General features: G+C 36.0%; 1 protein-coding gene across 6 annotated transcripts in view; it reads left to right on the forward strand.

The window, feature by feature from the left end:
- DOCK3 (dedicator of cytokinesis 3) overlaps positions 1–14,858 on the forward strand; it is a 597,238-nt gene that overhangs the window by 126,752 nt on the left and 455,628 nt on the right. For all 6 annotated transcript variants that reach the window (XM_030306883.1, XM_030306888.1, XM_030306884.1 and 3 more), the window contains exon 3: positions 14,223–14,263. In XM_030306883.1, the coding sequence (XP_030162743.1) occupies positions 14,223–14,263 (41 nt within the window). The remainder of the gene's footprint in view (positions 1–14,222; positions 14,264–14,858) is intronic.

Below are 14,858 nucleotides of genomic sequence, written 5' to 3' on the forward strand. Positions count from 1 at the left end.
TTGTTGTCAGTTCTTTTCCTGTCTCTTTCCAGCAGAGAACTTTTCTCAGTAGTGACTCTTATTTCTTGTGTTGATGAGGTTGATATAAAGACTTTTTAAAATATAATTTATTGTCAGATTGGCTTATATACAACACCCAGTGCTCATCCCAACAAGTGCCCTGCCTCACCCCCTTGTCCACCCTCAGTTTGTTCTCTGTATTAAGAGTCTCTTGTGATTTATCTCTCTCCCTCTCTGTTTGTAACTATTTTTTCCCCTTCCCTTCCCCCATGGTCTTCTGTTAAGTTTCTCAAGATCCACATATGAGTGAAAGCATATGATATCTGTCTTTCTCTGACTGACTTATTTCACTTAGCATAATACCCTCCAGTTCCATCCATGTTGCTGCAAATGGCATGATTTCATTCTTTCTCATTGCCAAGTAGTATTTCATTGAATATATAAACCACATCTTCTTTATCCATTCATCAATTGATGGACATTTAGGCTCTTTCCATAATTTGGCTATTGTGATATAAAGACTTTTTGTAAATCTAGCTTAAGGAAACCTAGTTTGGCTTTTCATGGAAAACTACACATACACCTAGTAATAAATTATATATGAAAACTATATAATAAACTCTATAGCCAAAGAAAATAAGCCTTTTCTCTTAAGCCAGTCTATGTTTTAGGATATTAAATCAAAAGAGACGTTTTGGTTTATTTTAGCTCTCATATTCCTAAAGTACTATCTTCATCTGGTGGATTTTGGTAGAAGTCTTAGTTTAAGTCACAAACAGGACGGCCATTAGATGGAAAGCTCTAGATAGTACTTTGTATGAATGTGAATTATGAGTGAAAGTTGAAACAGAGTTACAAGCATGAGAGATTCACTGGTGGCTTTTTAAAAAAAAGTTTATTTGGGGGGAGGGGCAAAGAGACAGGGGGAGACAGAGAATCCTAGGCAGACTCCACACTGGCAGTGCAGAGCCCGATGCAGGGCTCCAACTCATGAACCCTGACATCAGGACCTGAGCCGAAGTTGGATGCTTAACCAACTGAGCCACAAACGCGCCCCTCACTGGTGGCTTTTTAATAATAAATAAATTGTGATTAAAGTCATATTTGTTAGGCAAATAGTTTAGATTCTATCAGTGATCACTAATTACGGACAGATTATATGGTAAAAAAAATTCTTATTTTGCTGGAAGAGTTACTCACTTTCCATGGGTTTGGAGGCTCTTTATACTCATTTACTCTGATTTTGTGTCCAGTGATTGTACTTTCTGTTGCAAGTAGTAAATCTTCTCTGTAAGAGTGTATCAACATTTTGTTGGTAAGAAGGGAAGATACAGATGTTAGCTTGTGCGCTAATTTGACCTTTGTTAATTGGGTAAGAGTATTTTTTCTTTTAATTTACATCCCAACTTTTCCAAAAATGACTTATGAGAGCTGTTTAGGAGTTCGTATTTTTGGTCCCCTAATGTTTCTTAGAATGAGTAGCATTAAGAAACTTCAGGCTGCAGTTATTTTACTTCATAAGCCTAGTCTCCCCCATAAAGTCTCCACTTGATAGTACTTAGCAAACAGAGTTTTTTAGTGTATGTAATTTCTCTGTCACACCCTGCCCCCACCCCACAACTGAATTACTACAGTGTGTCAGACATTGTGCAAGGCACTTTACATGTATCAGTGCTAATTTTTTTTCCATATATCTTTTTTTTATTTGTTTTAATTTTTTTTAACGTTTATTTATTTATTTTTTCTTTTTTTTTCTGCTTTTATTTTTTATTTTTATTTTTTTTATATATTCAGTGCTAATTTTATCAACAAACTTGCCAGGTAGGTATTATCACCCCTTATATTACAGACTCACTCTTTCTTGTATTTCCCAAATATTTGAGTACCTAATGGAGGTGAAGCACACTTCTATCTCTTGGAGCTCAGCTGTAAAAGAATGAAATGAAGTCCCTGTTCTCATTGAGAAGAATAAAGAAGGATAAAATAGGAAGAAGGAAATAGACTATGTGCATTGGGGTGGGGTGGGAGGCTTCTGCTATGTATTTATATAGGATAATCATAGAAGGTCTTTCTGAGACGATAACATTTGGACAGAGAATATGTGGAAGTGAGGAAGCAATCCTATGGTTTTCTGAGAGAAGAGCAGTCTAGGCATACATGCAAAAAGTATAAAGGACTGAAGTGTGAGAGCTTGCTTAGTGAGTTGAAGGAATTGCAGGGAGACTGGTGTGACTGTAGTAGAGAGGTTGGTTGGGAAGGAGCAGAGAGAGTGGTGGGAAATGAGGCCAGCAGAGGCTGTAGTAAGGACTTTGGATTTTACTTTGAGATGGGATGACATTAGACAGTTTGACAGAGGAATAACATGCTCAAAGAGTTATACTTTACTTTTGGGATTTGAAGACAGTACTCAAACTTTTCCTAGTAGTTCTTGCATTGTAAAGTTTCATCACCAGACATTTGGGTAAAGTGAAGAATTCTGTGTTTCTCACAATAGTCCTGTGAATAACATGTCCCTACCTTAGAAATTAGAGAGTTGCAACCAGTTACTGAGGAAAGGAAGATCTGGGGTTTCTGAAGGCAATACTTGTTTAGCATTTCTTTAAATTCAATCATGATATTATGACTTAAGTCAAAGACATACATGATAATTGATTCTCTGAAAGCAGCAGTCTTTGTAGTAAATTATAATATTGAATGTTGTAATAATGCCTTCCTTTCTTCATTCAATATTCCATAAAAATTTAAACCTGAAAGTGTTAGAGTATAAAAATATGTCTGAATCTTAAGTTCCTAATAGTGATCAAGCCATCAGACATTGACTTAAGATGGGAAAGACTGATATACTCTTCACTTAAATGCATATGATGACAGTGAGATTGATGAGGACTCAGGCAATATGACCAAGGGGGTTTTACTTTGTGTCTCAGCATTGTGAAATCTTGGTAGTCAAAGATAAATGAGGAAAACGAAAGGAAGGATTATAGCTAGATTGTCCAGGGTTCTTGTAGTAGAAAAACAGACATTTAAAATATGCTTTATTCTGTTAGCTAATTAAAAACATCTCTTTCCTGTTGATTCTTAATGGTTTTAGAAATATTTGAGTTGTTTTCTTTTTGATTCTTTATCTGAGAAGTTATGAACTTTTTTGTTCTATATGTAAAAGACAAAACGATTGAGTTCTCTTTCTTCTCTCTTTTCTTTCTTCTTATGCTTTCTTCACTCTCTTCAGTTCTAAATCTTGTATAGAATGGGCACATTTACCAAAATTTGTAGCAGTGTTTTGGTTTTAAGAAAAGGTGGTGCCTGAAATTCGTTGAGCACGGTTCTCATGACCCTCACAATGGTAGCATCCCATGGAGGTGATAATGTATTTTTGAAGTTGCTTAGTATTCAGCAAAACTGGTCTAAGTCTTCCTCTCTTCTTTCCTCCCCACCTCCCAATGAGAAGCAAGAGTTTGTATTGCAGTATAATATATATATTTAATTAATAAGGAAACCGCTTTTGATAAGCAATATTTTGAGGATTTACTGGATGAGAAATCATTGACCTTTGTAAACATGTTACCTGATCAAGTGTTTACTTGAAGTCTTGAGGTGGTGCTTTATCCTAATAATTCTCTCATTGTCATTTTATAAAAACCTTAAAAAAAGTGACATATAGTCATGTGCACCAAAACATCTGTGTAATTATATTGAAGCATTTGGATTCTGTAACTCCTTAATAGTTTTTCTTTGAGTAGTACAAGGGAGATGTTAACATGAATGGCATTGCAGTCAGATAAAAAATGACCTGTCATAAGATTTAACAAGGTAGCCTCAAGAATTTGTGAAATATGAGAAAGTATGGAAGGATGACCAGTACTTTGATACTGTGTGTAATATATTAAAGGCAACAGAGCATTCCTGTAAAAGTCTCCTAGTGCATATGTATAGAAAATTCTCTAAGGATATAATTCTCAACCTTTTCAGGCCTAGTACTAGCCTGCCTTTTTATCCCTTTATAATAGGTTTATTGAGATAGAATTCACATACCATAAAATTTACCCTTTAAAAATGTACAGTTCACAGGGCACCTGGTGGCTTAGTTGGTTGAGCATCTGACTGTGGATTTTGGCTCAGGCCATGAGCCAGGGTTGTGGGATTGAGCCCTGAGTTGGGCTCCATGCTGGGCATGGAGCCTGCTTAAGATTCATTCTCTCTCTCTCTCTCTCTCTCTCTCTCTCTCTCTCTCCCCCCCCCTCTTTCCCCTCCAGCTCTCTCCCCCACTTGTGATCTCTTTGCGTCTAAAATAAAATTTAAAAAAATGTACAGTTCACTGTTTTCATGGTACAGAATTGTGCAGCTATCACCACTGACTAATTTTAGAATAGTTTTATCACTCGAGAAAGAAACCCCATTTCCATTAGCAGATATTCCCCCACCCCTTGGCAACCACTAATCTACTTTGTGGATTAGCCTATTCTGGACATTTCATATAAATGTAATTATTCAATTTGTGTGTTCATGGTTCATCTGTGTTGAAGCATGTATCAGAACTTGATTGCTTTTTTTTTTTTTTTTTCAACGTTTATTTATTTTTGGGACAGAGAGAGACAGAGCATGAACGGGGGAGGGGCAGAGAGAGAGGGAGACACAGAATCGGAAACAGGCTCCAGGCTCTGAGCCATCAGCCCAGAGCCTGACGCGGGGCTCGAACTCACGGACCGCGAGATCGTGACCTGGCTGAAGTCGGACGCTTAACCGACTGCGCCACCCAGGCGCCCCCAGAACTTGTTTGCTTTTTATGGTTAAGTAGTAATGCGTTGTATGCGTATGCCATATTTTATTTATCCATTCATCAGTTGACAGACATTTGGGTTATTTTTACCTTTTGGCTGTTATGAATACTGCTGCTGTGAACACTTGTGTGCAGATAGTTGAATACCCATTTAAAATTTATTTGAGTATATACTTAAGAGTGGAATTGTCAGATCATATGGTAGTTCTGTCTTAAATATTGTGAGGAACTAACAAACTGTTTTATTTCTTTCTTTATTATTTTTTAACCAATAATAATATTCCTATTTATTAATCTACCAAAGGAATTGCTACATTGTATGGTAGTTCTTATTTTGATTTTTTAAATATGAAATTTATTGTCAAATTGGTTTCCATACAACACCCAGTGCTTATCCCCAAACTGTTTTCTTTAAAAAACTTTTTTTTTTTAACATTTATTTTTAAGAGACAGCATGAGCAGGGGAGGGGCAGAGAGAGAAAGAGACACAGAATCTGAAGCAGGCTCCAGGCTCTGAGCTGTCAGCACAGAACCCAACATGGGGCTTGAACCCATGAACTAGGAGATCATGACCTGAGCTAAAGTCAGACACTTAACTGACTGAGCCACCCGATGCCCCTGGCAAACTGTTTTCTAAAGTATCTGCACCATTTTACAACCTATCAGTAATGTTTGAATGTTCCAATATCTCCATATCTTTGTCAATACTTGTTATTGTCTGTGTTTGTTATTGTAGCCAGTTTATTGGGAGAGAAATGGTATCTATGGTTTTGATTTGTATTTCTTTAATAACTAATGATGTTGAACTTCTTTTGATTTTTTTATTAGTCATTTATGTGTCTTCTTTGGAGAAATGTTTATTTAAATCCTTTTGCCTGTTGAAAAAAATGATTTATCTTTTCATTTTTAAAAAAAGTGTTTATCTTGAGAGTGAGGAGAGGAGGGGCAGAGAGAGAGAGAGAGGGAGAGAGAATCCAAAGGAGGCTCCAGGTGACAGTGTAGAGCCTGATGTGGGATCCGAATTCATGAACTGTGAGATCATGGCCTAAGCCGAAATCAAGAGTCGGACACTTAACCAACTGAGTCATGCAGACGCCCCTATCTTTTTATTTAGTTGCAAGAGTTCTTTGTATATTCTGGATACTGGTCTTTTATTAGGTATATGATATACAAATATTTTTGCCCATTCTGTGGATTGTATTTTTTTGATGTCCTTTGGGGAATAAAACTTTTAATTTTGATGTAGCTGAATTCATTTATTTTTTTTTTCTGTTGCTTGTGCATGAAACCAGTGTTTAACACAAGGTCATGAAGATTTTCATCTGTATTTTCTTCTAAGAATCTTTGAATTTGGAAAGCATAAATATTTTTAATGTCTTCTCTGGCAACTCAGACCCCCCTTGCCAATTTCTAGAAATTTCTCTAAAATGCAGTAATATCCCCATTTCAGTGGTAGTGTTTAAGGGATAATATACAGAAGTAGAATATCAGTGTCATACAGTATGCATATAACAAATACTGCATTGTTTTTGAAAGCGAGGACCATTTATTATCACCCTCGCTAGCAGGATCGATTTCTCTACATGCTCTTGCCAATATCTGCTTTTGTTAGATTTAAAATAAAGAGTTAACCAATGTGGTAGATGTGAAATGTTATCCTGGTGTGTGTGAGTGTGTGTGTGTATGTATGTATATATATTTATTTTAGTCAGGTTATTGTGGTATAACTTATGTGCAACAAATGTCACCCTTTTGGAGTACTTGTCTATGAATTTTGATAAATGTATAACCCTATAACCATCACCACAGTTAAGATACAGAATATTTTTGTCACCCCCATATGTAATATCAGGCTCCCTGTAGGCAACCTCCCTTCCAATGCCCTTCCCCCCAGCCCTGGCAGCCCTGATGTATTTTCTGGTCCTCTAGTTTTGTGTTTTCTAGAATGTTATATAACTGGAATCATATATTACATAGCCTGTTGTGCCTGGCTTTTTTTTTCACTTAGCATAATGCATTCAAAATTCATTCATGTTGATCTGTGGCTTGCTTTTTCTGAGTAGTATTTCATTGTATAGATTCAAGCCACATTTTATTTATCCACATAGCAGTTGATAGATATTTTAATTGCTTTATTTTTGAAGATTATGAATAAGGTTGTTTTCAACATTGTATATAGATTTTAGTATGGACTTTTTTTTCATATTGGTGGGATTGGTGGGTCATATAGTAAGTGCATTAAAAATACTTTATTTTTTAGTGTAGTTTTAGGCTACCAACAAAACTGAGAAGAAAGTACTGAGAATTCCCATATACCCTCTGCTCTTACACACGCACAGCCTCTCACACTATCAGCATCCACACCAGAGTGGTGTACATTTGTTACAGTCAGTGAGCCTGCATCAACACATCATTATTACCCCAAATACATAGTTTAAATCAGGGTTCACTCTTAGTGTTCATTCTGTTGGTTTGGATAAATGTATAAAATGACATGTACCCACCCTTATAGTATCACACAGAATAGTTTCACTGGCCTAAAAATTCTCTCCACCTATTTATCTATCCTTCCCTCCAACCCTTGGCAACCACTGATCTTTTTACTGTCTCTCCATGGTTTTGCTTTTTACAGGATGTCATGTAGTTGGACTCATATAGTATGCGAATTTTTCAGATTTCCTTTTCTCATTTAGTAGTATGCATTTAAAGTTCTTGCATTTCTTTTTGTGGTTTGATAGCACATTTCTTTTTATTGCTGAATAATATACCAGTGTCTGGATGTACCACAGTTTATTTATCCATTCACCTACTGAATGATAACTTGGTTGCTTCCACATTTTGGCAATTATGAATAAAGCTGCTATAAACATTTGGTGCAGGTTTTTTTTTGTGGACATAAATGTTCAACTCATTTGAGTAAATACCTTGGAGTCAGACTGATGAATCATATGGTAAGAGTGTATTTAGTTTTGTTAAGAAACTGCCACACTGCCTTACAAAATGGCTTTACCATTTTGGATTCCTACCGGCAATGAATGAGAGTTCCTATTGCTCCACATCCTTATCAGCATGTGGTGGTGTCAGTGTTTTGGATTTTGGCCATTAATAATATGTATGTGTAGTGGTATCTCATTTTAATTTATAATTCTCAAATCACATATAATGTTGAACATCTTTTCATATGCTTTTTTGATATCTGTAGATCTTCTTTGGTGACGTGTCTGTTCAGGTCTTTTGAACATTTTTTTTTAATATGAAATTTTTTGGCAAATTGGTTTCCATACAATACCCAGTGCTCAAACCAACAGGTGCCCTCCTCAGTGCCCATCACCCACTTTCCCCTCCCTCCCACCCCCTATCAACCCTCAGTTTATTCTCAGTTTTTAAGAGTCTCTTATGGTTTGGCTCCTTCCCTCTCTGTAACTTTCTTTCCCTCTCCCCTCCCCCCGGTCTTCTGTTAAGTTTCTCAGGATCCATGTAAGAGTGAAAACATATGGTATCTGTCTTTTTCTGTATGACTTATTTCACTTAGCATAACACTCTCCAGTTCCATCCACGTTGCTACAGAAGGCCATATTTCATTCTTTCTCATTGCCACATAGTACTCCATTGTATATATAAACCATAGCTTCTTTATCCATTCATCAGTTGATGAGCATTTAGGCTCTTTCCATAATTTGGCTGTTGTTGAAAGTGCTACTATAAACATTGGGGTACAAGTGCCCTATGCATCAGCACTCCTGTATCCCTTGGGTAAGTTCCTAGCAGTGCTATTGCTGGGCCATAGGGTAGGTCTATTTTTAATTTTTTGAGGAACCTCCACACTGTTTTCCAGAGCAGCTGCACCAGTTTGCATTCCCACCAGCAGTGCAAGAGGGTTCCTGTTTCTCCACATCCTTGCCAGCATCTATAGTCTCCTGATTTGCTCATTTTAGCCGCTCTGACTGGCGTGAAGTGATATCTGGGTGTGGTTTTGATTTGTATTTCCCTGATGAGGAGTGACATTGAGCATCTTTTCATATGCCTGTTGGCCATCTGGATGTCTTCTTTGGAAAAATGTCTATTCATGTCTTCTGCCCATTTCTTCACTGGATTATTTGTTTTTTGGGTGTGGAGTTTGGTGAGTTCTTTATAGATTTTGGATACTAGCCCTTTGTCTGATATGTCATTTGCAAATATCTTTTCCCATTCCATTGGTTGCCTTTTAGTTTCATTGATTGTTTCCTTTGCAGTGCAGAAGCTTTTTATCTTGATGAGGTCCCAGTAGTTCATTTTTGCTTTTAATTCCCTTGCCTTTGGAGATGTGTCAAATAAGAAATTGCTGTGGCTGAGGTCAGAGGGGTTTTTTTCCTGCTTTCCCCTCTAGGGTTTTGATGGTTTCCTGTCTCACACTCAGGTCCTTCATCCATTTTGAGTTTGTGTAAGAAAGTGGTCTAATTTCATTCTTCTGCATGTTGCTGTCCAGTTCTCCCTGCACCATCTTTTGAACATTTAAAAACAAATTATTTATTAATTTTGAGAGAGAGAGAGAGAGAGAGAGAATGAATATGAATCCCAAGCAGGCTCCACACTGTCAGCACAGAGCCTGATGTGGGACTCTATCTCACAAACCATGAGATCATGACCTAAGCCAAAATCAAGAGCCAGAGGCTTAACTGACTGAGCTACCCAGGCACTTCTGCCCATTTTGTAATTGAGTGTTTTTTGTTAAGTTTTAAGAATTTTTTGAATATTTTAGTAACAGATTTATATCTGATATGTCTTTTATAAATATTTTCTCCTGGCCTGTGGCTTGTCTTCAAATTCCCTTGAGAGTGTTTTTTATAGAGCAATAGTTTCATTTTAATGAAGTCTAGCTTGATTCTTTCTTTCATGGATCATGCATTGGGTGTAGAATCCAAAAGGTCATTGGCATACACAGGTAATTTAGATTTTCTCTTATGTTATCCAGAAAACTCTAGAGTTTTTAAATTTTATTTTGAGAGAGAGAGAGAGAGGGAGCACGCGTGAGAATCTCAAGCAGGCTCCACATTCAGCACAGAGCCTGACATGGGACTCCATTCCACAACCATGAGATCATGACCTGAGCCAAAATCAAGAGTTGGACACTCAAATACTGAGCCCCCTAGGGTGCCCCTCTGGAGTTTTAAGGATTGTATTTTACATTTAGATCTTTGATCTGTTTTGATTTAATTTTTGCAAAGGGTGTAAGGTCTGTGTCTAAATTTTTTTTTTTTATGATGATGTCCAGTTGTCCCAGCACTCTTTGTTGAAAAGGCTACCTTTTCTCCATTGTATCACCTTTGTTCCTTTGTCAAAGATCAGTTGATTATATTTATGTGGGTGTACTTTTGTGCTCTCTGTTCTGTTGATCTGTTTGTTCTTTCTCTAATACTGAACTGTCTTGATTACTGTAGCTTTATAATAGTTTTGAAGTCAGGTAGTGTCAGCTTCCATCTTTTTAACTCTCCTTACGTTAGATTATGTTACATGTTACCTATTCCAGGTCTGTTACCTTTTCATATAAACTTTGGAATCAGTTTGTCAATATCCAAAAACAATTTGCTGAGATGTTTACTGGCAGTAGGTTGTCTTATCATGCACAGAAGTTTTAAGTTTTGATGTAGTCCGGTTTATCTATTTTTACTTTGTTGCCTGTGCTTTTGGTGTAATATCCAAGAAATAATTTTCAAGTTTATATCATGAAGATTTTAACTGTTTTTTGAGTCTTTTTAACTCTTAGAAGAGCAAAAGCTTAAAACTTTTGTGAGGATTACATTATTAATTCTTTTATAGAGTATGCTTAAGAAATCTTTGTCTAACCCAAGGTCACAAAAATGTTGTCCTGTTGTACCAGTTTTACACTTTTACATCTAACTGTATGATACATTTTGAGGTAATTTTGTTTATAGTACAAGGTATGGGTAGCAGATTTTTTTTGTTTTATTGTTTTTTTTTCCTTTGGTATACTTATGTCCAATTATTTCACCACCATTTGTTTAAAAAAACTTATTTCTCCATTGAAGTACTTTTGCACCTTTGTTGGAAATCAATTGTTCATTTATGTGTGCATTTATTTCTGGGTTTTCCAGTGTATTTCATTGATCTGTGTATCTATTCTTTAGCCAGTACCATACTATATTTATTAAGGTAGGTTTATCTTAAGTCTTGAAATTAGGCAGCATGAGTCATTCACATTTTTCATACCTTTTCAAAATTATTTTGGCTATGCTAGTGGTCAGTTTCCTAAATTTTAGAAGTAATAGCTATAAAAATTTTTGCTAGGATTTTGATTGGCATTGCATTGAATCTACAGACCAATTTAGGGTTAATTGGCACCTTAACAAAACTGAGTTTTACAATTCATAAACATGGTAAACCTCTTAATGTATTTTGGTCTTCTTGATTTCCCGTTTTGGTCCTTTTCAGGGCTGTTAGTTTTCTGATTTCCATCACTAATGTGGGGTTTTGGTTTTCTTTTTTTTTTTTTCAGTATATGAAATTTGTCAAATTGGTTTCCATACAACACCCAGTGCTCATCCCAAAAGGTGCCCTCCTCAATACCCATCACCCACCCTCCCCAACTCCTACCCCCCATCAACCCTCAGTAGGGGTTTTGGTTTTCAAGCCTAACACAAGGCTGCAGGGAGGATATGGGATAGGGGAATTTTAAAAAGTCTTTGTTCTTACCAAGATTCAAGTTTCTTGAATAAATACTGTTTGGATTATTTCAAGTAAACTGTTAGATATGTGAATTCAACAAAGTCACAGGATATAAAATCAATGTACAGAAATCAGTTGCAATTCTATACACTAATAATGAAGCAGCAGAAAGAGAAATCAAGGAATTGATCACATTTACATTTGCACTAAAAACCGTAAGATACCTAGGAATAAACCTAACCAAAGAGGTAAAAGATCTGTATGCTGAAAACTATTGAAAGCCTATTGGGGCGCCTGGGTGGCGCAGTCGGTTAAGCGTCCGACTTCAGCCAGGTCACGATCTCGCGGTCCGTGAGTTCGAGCCCCGCGTCGGGCTCTGGGCTAATGGCTTGGAGCCTGGAGCCTGTTTCCGATTCTGTGTCTCCCTCTCTCTCTGCCCCTCCCCCGTTCATGCTCTGTCTCTCTCTGTCCCAAAAATAAATAAACGTTAAAAAAAAAAAAAAAGAAAGCCTATGAAAGAAATTGAAGATGACACAAAGAAATGGAATAACATTCCATGCTCATGGTTTGGAAGAACAAATATTTTTAAAATGTCTGTACTATCCAAAGCAATCTATACATTTAATGCAGTCCCTATCCAGGATAACACCAGCATTCTTCATAGAGCTAGAACAAACAGTCCTAAAGTTTGTATGGAACCAGAAAAGACCCTGGATAGCCAATGTAACGTTGAAAAAGAAAACCAAAGCTGGAGGTATCACAATTCTGGACTTTAAACTGTATTTCAAAGCTGTAGTCATCAAGACAGTATGGTATTGGTACAAACACATACATATAAATCAGTGGAATAGAATAGAGAACCCAGAAATGGACATACAAACGAATGGCCAACTAATCTTTGACAAAGCAGGAAAGAGTATCCAATGGTGGGGGATGAAGACAGTCTCTTCAGCAAATGGTGTTGGAAAAACTGGAATGTGACATGCAGAAGAATGAAACTGGACCCCTTTCTTACACCATACACAAAAATAAATACAAAATGGATGAAAGACCTAAATGTGAGATGGGAAACCATCAAAATCCTAGAGGAGAAAACAGGCAGCAACCTCTTTGACCTCAGCTGCAGCAACTTCTTACTAGATATTTCTCCAGCGGCAAGGGAAATAAAAGCAAAAATGAACTATTGGGACCTCATCAATGTAAACCTTCTGAACAGCAAAGGTAACAGTCAACAAAACTAAATGTTTACTTCCAGAGTTCTATACAATTCGAATTAGAAAGTTTTTGCCAGGATTCTAACTGCTTTTATTGAGGAGAGGCTTTTTGGAGATCCTTACTCTGCCATTCTTGCTGATACCATTCTCTGTTCTGTTTCTTAAGATATTATAACAAGTATTAATAAAGATATTGAAACTCTCAAGGTATAAATTGAGTTTCCCAAATTTATTATCTCAGCTGTTGAACTAAACATAAACAAGGATATTTCTTCTTTTATTGTTTGTTAAGATTTCAGGAAAGTTGATTACTTTCCTCATAGCTTTGTTGTGAGATTTAAAGGTTAATACATGGAACAATCTCTCAATTACAGTACATGGAATTAAGAACAATAAACTCTCAATTATTATTAGCTATTATCAATAATTTCCTTTCCTTCATTTTCCTCCTTTAGATACCACTCATTGGAGATTCCCCCCCCACCTTTTTTTTGATGCAAAGCTGAGTTTTACTATTGCTTTTCAAGTCATTGGTTTTATACAGTACAAGAGAAAATTCATCACTTCTTGTCCAGTTCAAAAGGGCAATGGCATTGGTATATACAAGAAGAAAAGACTTGAACATTTTCTGCAATGATAGCTTAAAGCCTATGGAGAAATCATTCTCAAAAAGTTTTATTTGTATGTGAGATTTATCAATATGCTTAGTTCTCTAAAAAAAAGTTTTCATAAGTGCTTTTGATGTCTTTCAATTGTTATTTTTAAAGGACGTACAATTATATGATCTGCTTTTTCCTCTGTCCCTGTATAATCATTCAGTTTCCATTTACTAGAAAATATTTTATAAGAGTACAATATTTGGGATAGCAAGGAGGAAAGGACGTTGATTTTTTGAGATTATAGATATCAAATATTGTTATTCTGAAGGCAAAGATAACTAATAAATATAAGTAGGAAATGAATATATATTACTAAAAAGAGACTGTTTATTAGGATCTAAATTGAAAGGATATTTCCCCAAGGAAATCAAAGAAACTCTATGCAGGCTTAGAAGCAAAAATCTTCAGAAAACATCTGCTTTTAAATAATGGAGATTTTCCTTTTTAAACCCAAGAAGAAAAACTATAACACAACTCTAAAATAATAGATTAGAATTGAGAAAATTTGGTAATATTTCCTTTCTCTGAAAATTGTTTTTATTGTGTAATGGAAACTTTCATTATTATTGCTGTGTATGAATGCTGAGAGGGAATAAATGAAGCACAGACGTCAACATCAGCATCTAGAAAACCAAGAAATGTTCATAGAGTTAAAGTACAGGTCCTTTGAGGTATTTTAAAATTTTTTGTGTTTTATTCAGTTGAAAGTTTTGCCTTTTGAAGAAAATTGGAAATGTGTTTATTGTAAGACTTTTCCTTTCAGAGTAAACTACTCCTAATAAATCCACCATACTTGTACCTATCTTGGCAAGTTTTGCATTAATTTTTTCCCTAAAAATTCTCATACGGTGTGTCTTATAGGAAATGACAACAATATGATGTTAATTTCCTTTGTATGCTTTGTTTTAGGTTGGTACAGAGGAGTTTCAACAAAGAAGCCAAATGTAAAGGTATGATAAGTTCATTGTTACTTTTTCTAATATAGGAACCTAACTAGTATGTTTGTTGGGTATAAAAACAATTCTTACCTGCGCATCTTTTCATCTTTTACAGTAGGCGCACTCATCCTTTCCTTTACAGAACTATATCAGATGCTGCTGTGTGTCAGCAGTATTAAAATGTTTCTCTTTCTTTTTAAATGTTTATTTATTTATTTATGAGAGAGTGAGAGAGCGCACATGCAAGCTGGGGAGGGACGGAGAGAGGGAGACAGAGAATCCCAAGCAGGCTCTGCACTATCAGCACAGAGCCTGATGTGGGGCTCGAACCCACAAACCATGAGATCATGACCTGAGCTGAAATCGAGAGTCATATGTTTAACCGACTGAGCCACTCAGGTGCCTTAAAATGTTTTATTTTTTTTTAAAGGACAGAAAATGCATGTATGATCATAGCTGCAAAGTTTATTTTGAAAAAGCCCATTAGGACACTTAATATTTTTTTCCTTCAAAAAGTAGAGACTTTTTGTAGAGATTTGACAAAAAGTAAAGACTTATTCATAGTCCTAGTCCTGTGGATCCATGGGATTATTTAGATAAGTTTATT

This window comes from Lynx canadensis, chromosome A2 (assembly GCF_007474595.2).
Source record: "Lynx canadensis isolate LIC74 chromosome A2, mLynCan4.pri.v2, whole genome shotgun sequence".
Classification (NCBI taxonomy): Eukaryota; Metazoa; Chordata; class Mammalia; order Carnivora; family Felidae; genus Lynx; species Lynx canadensis.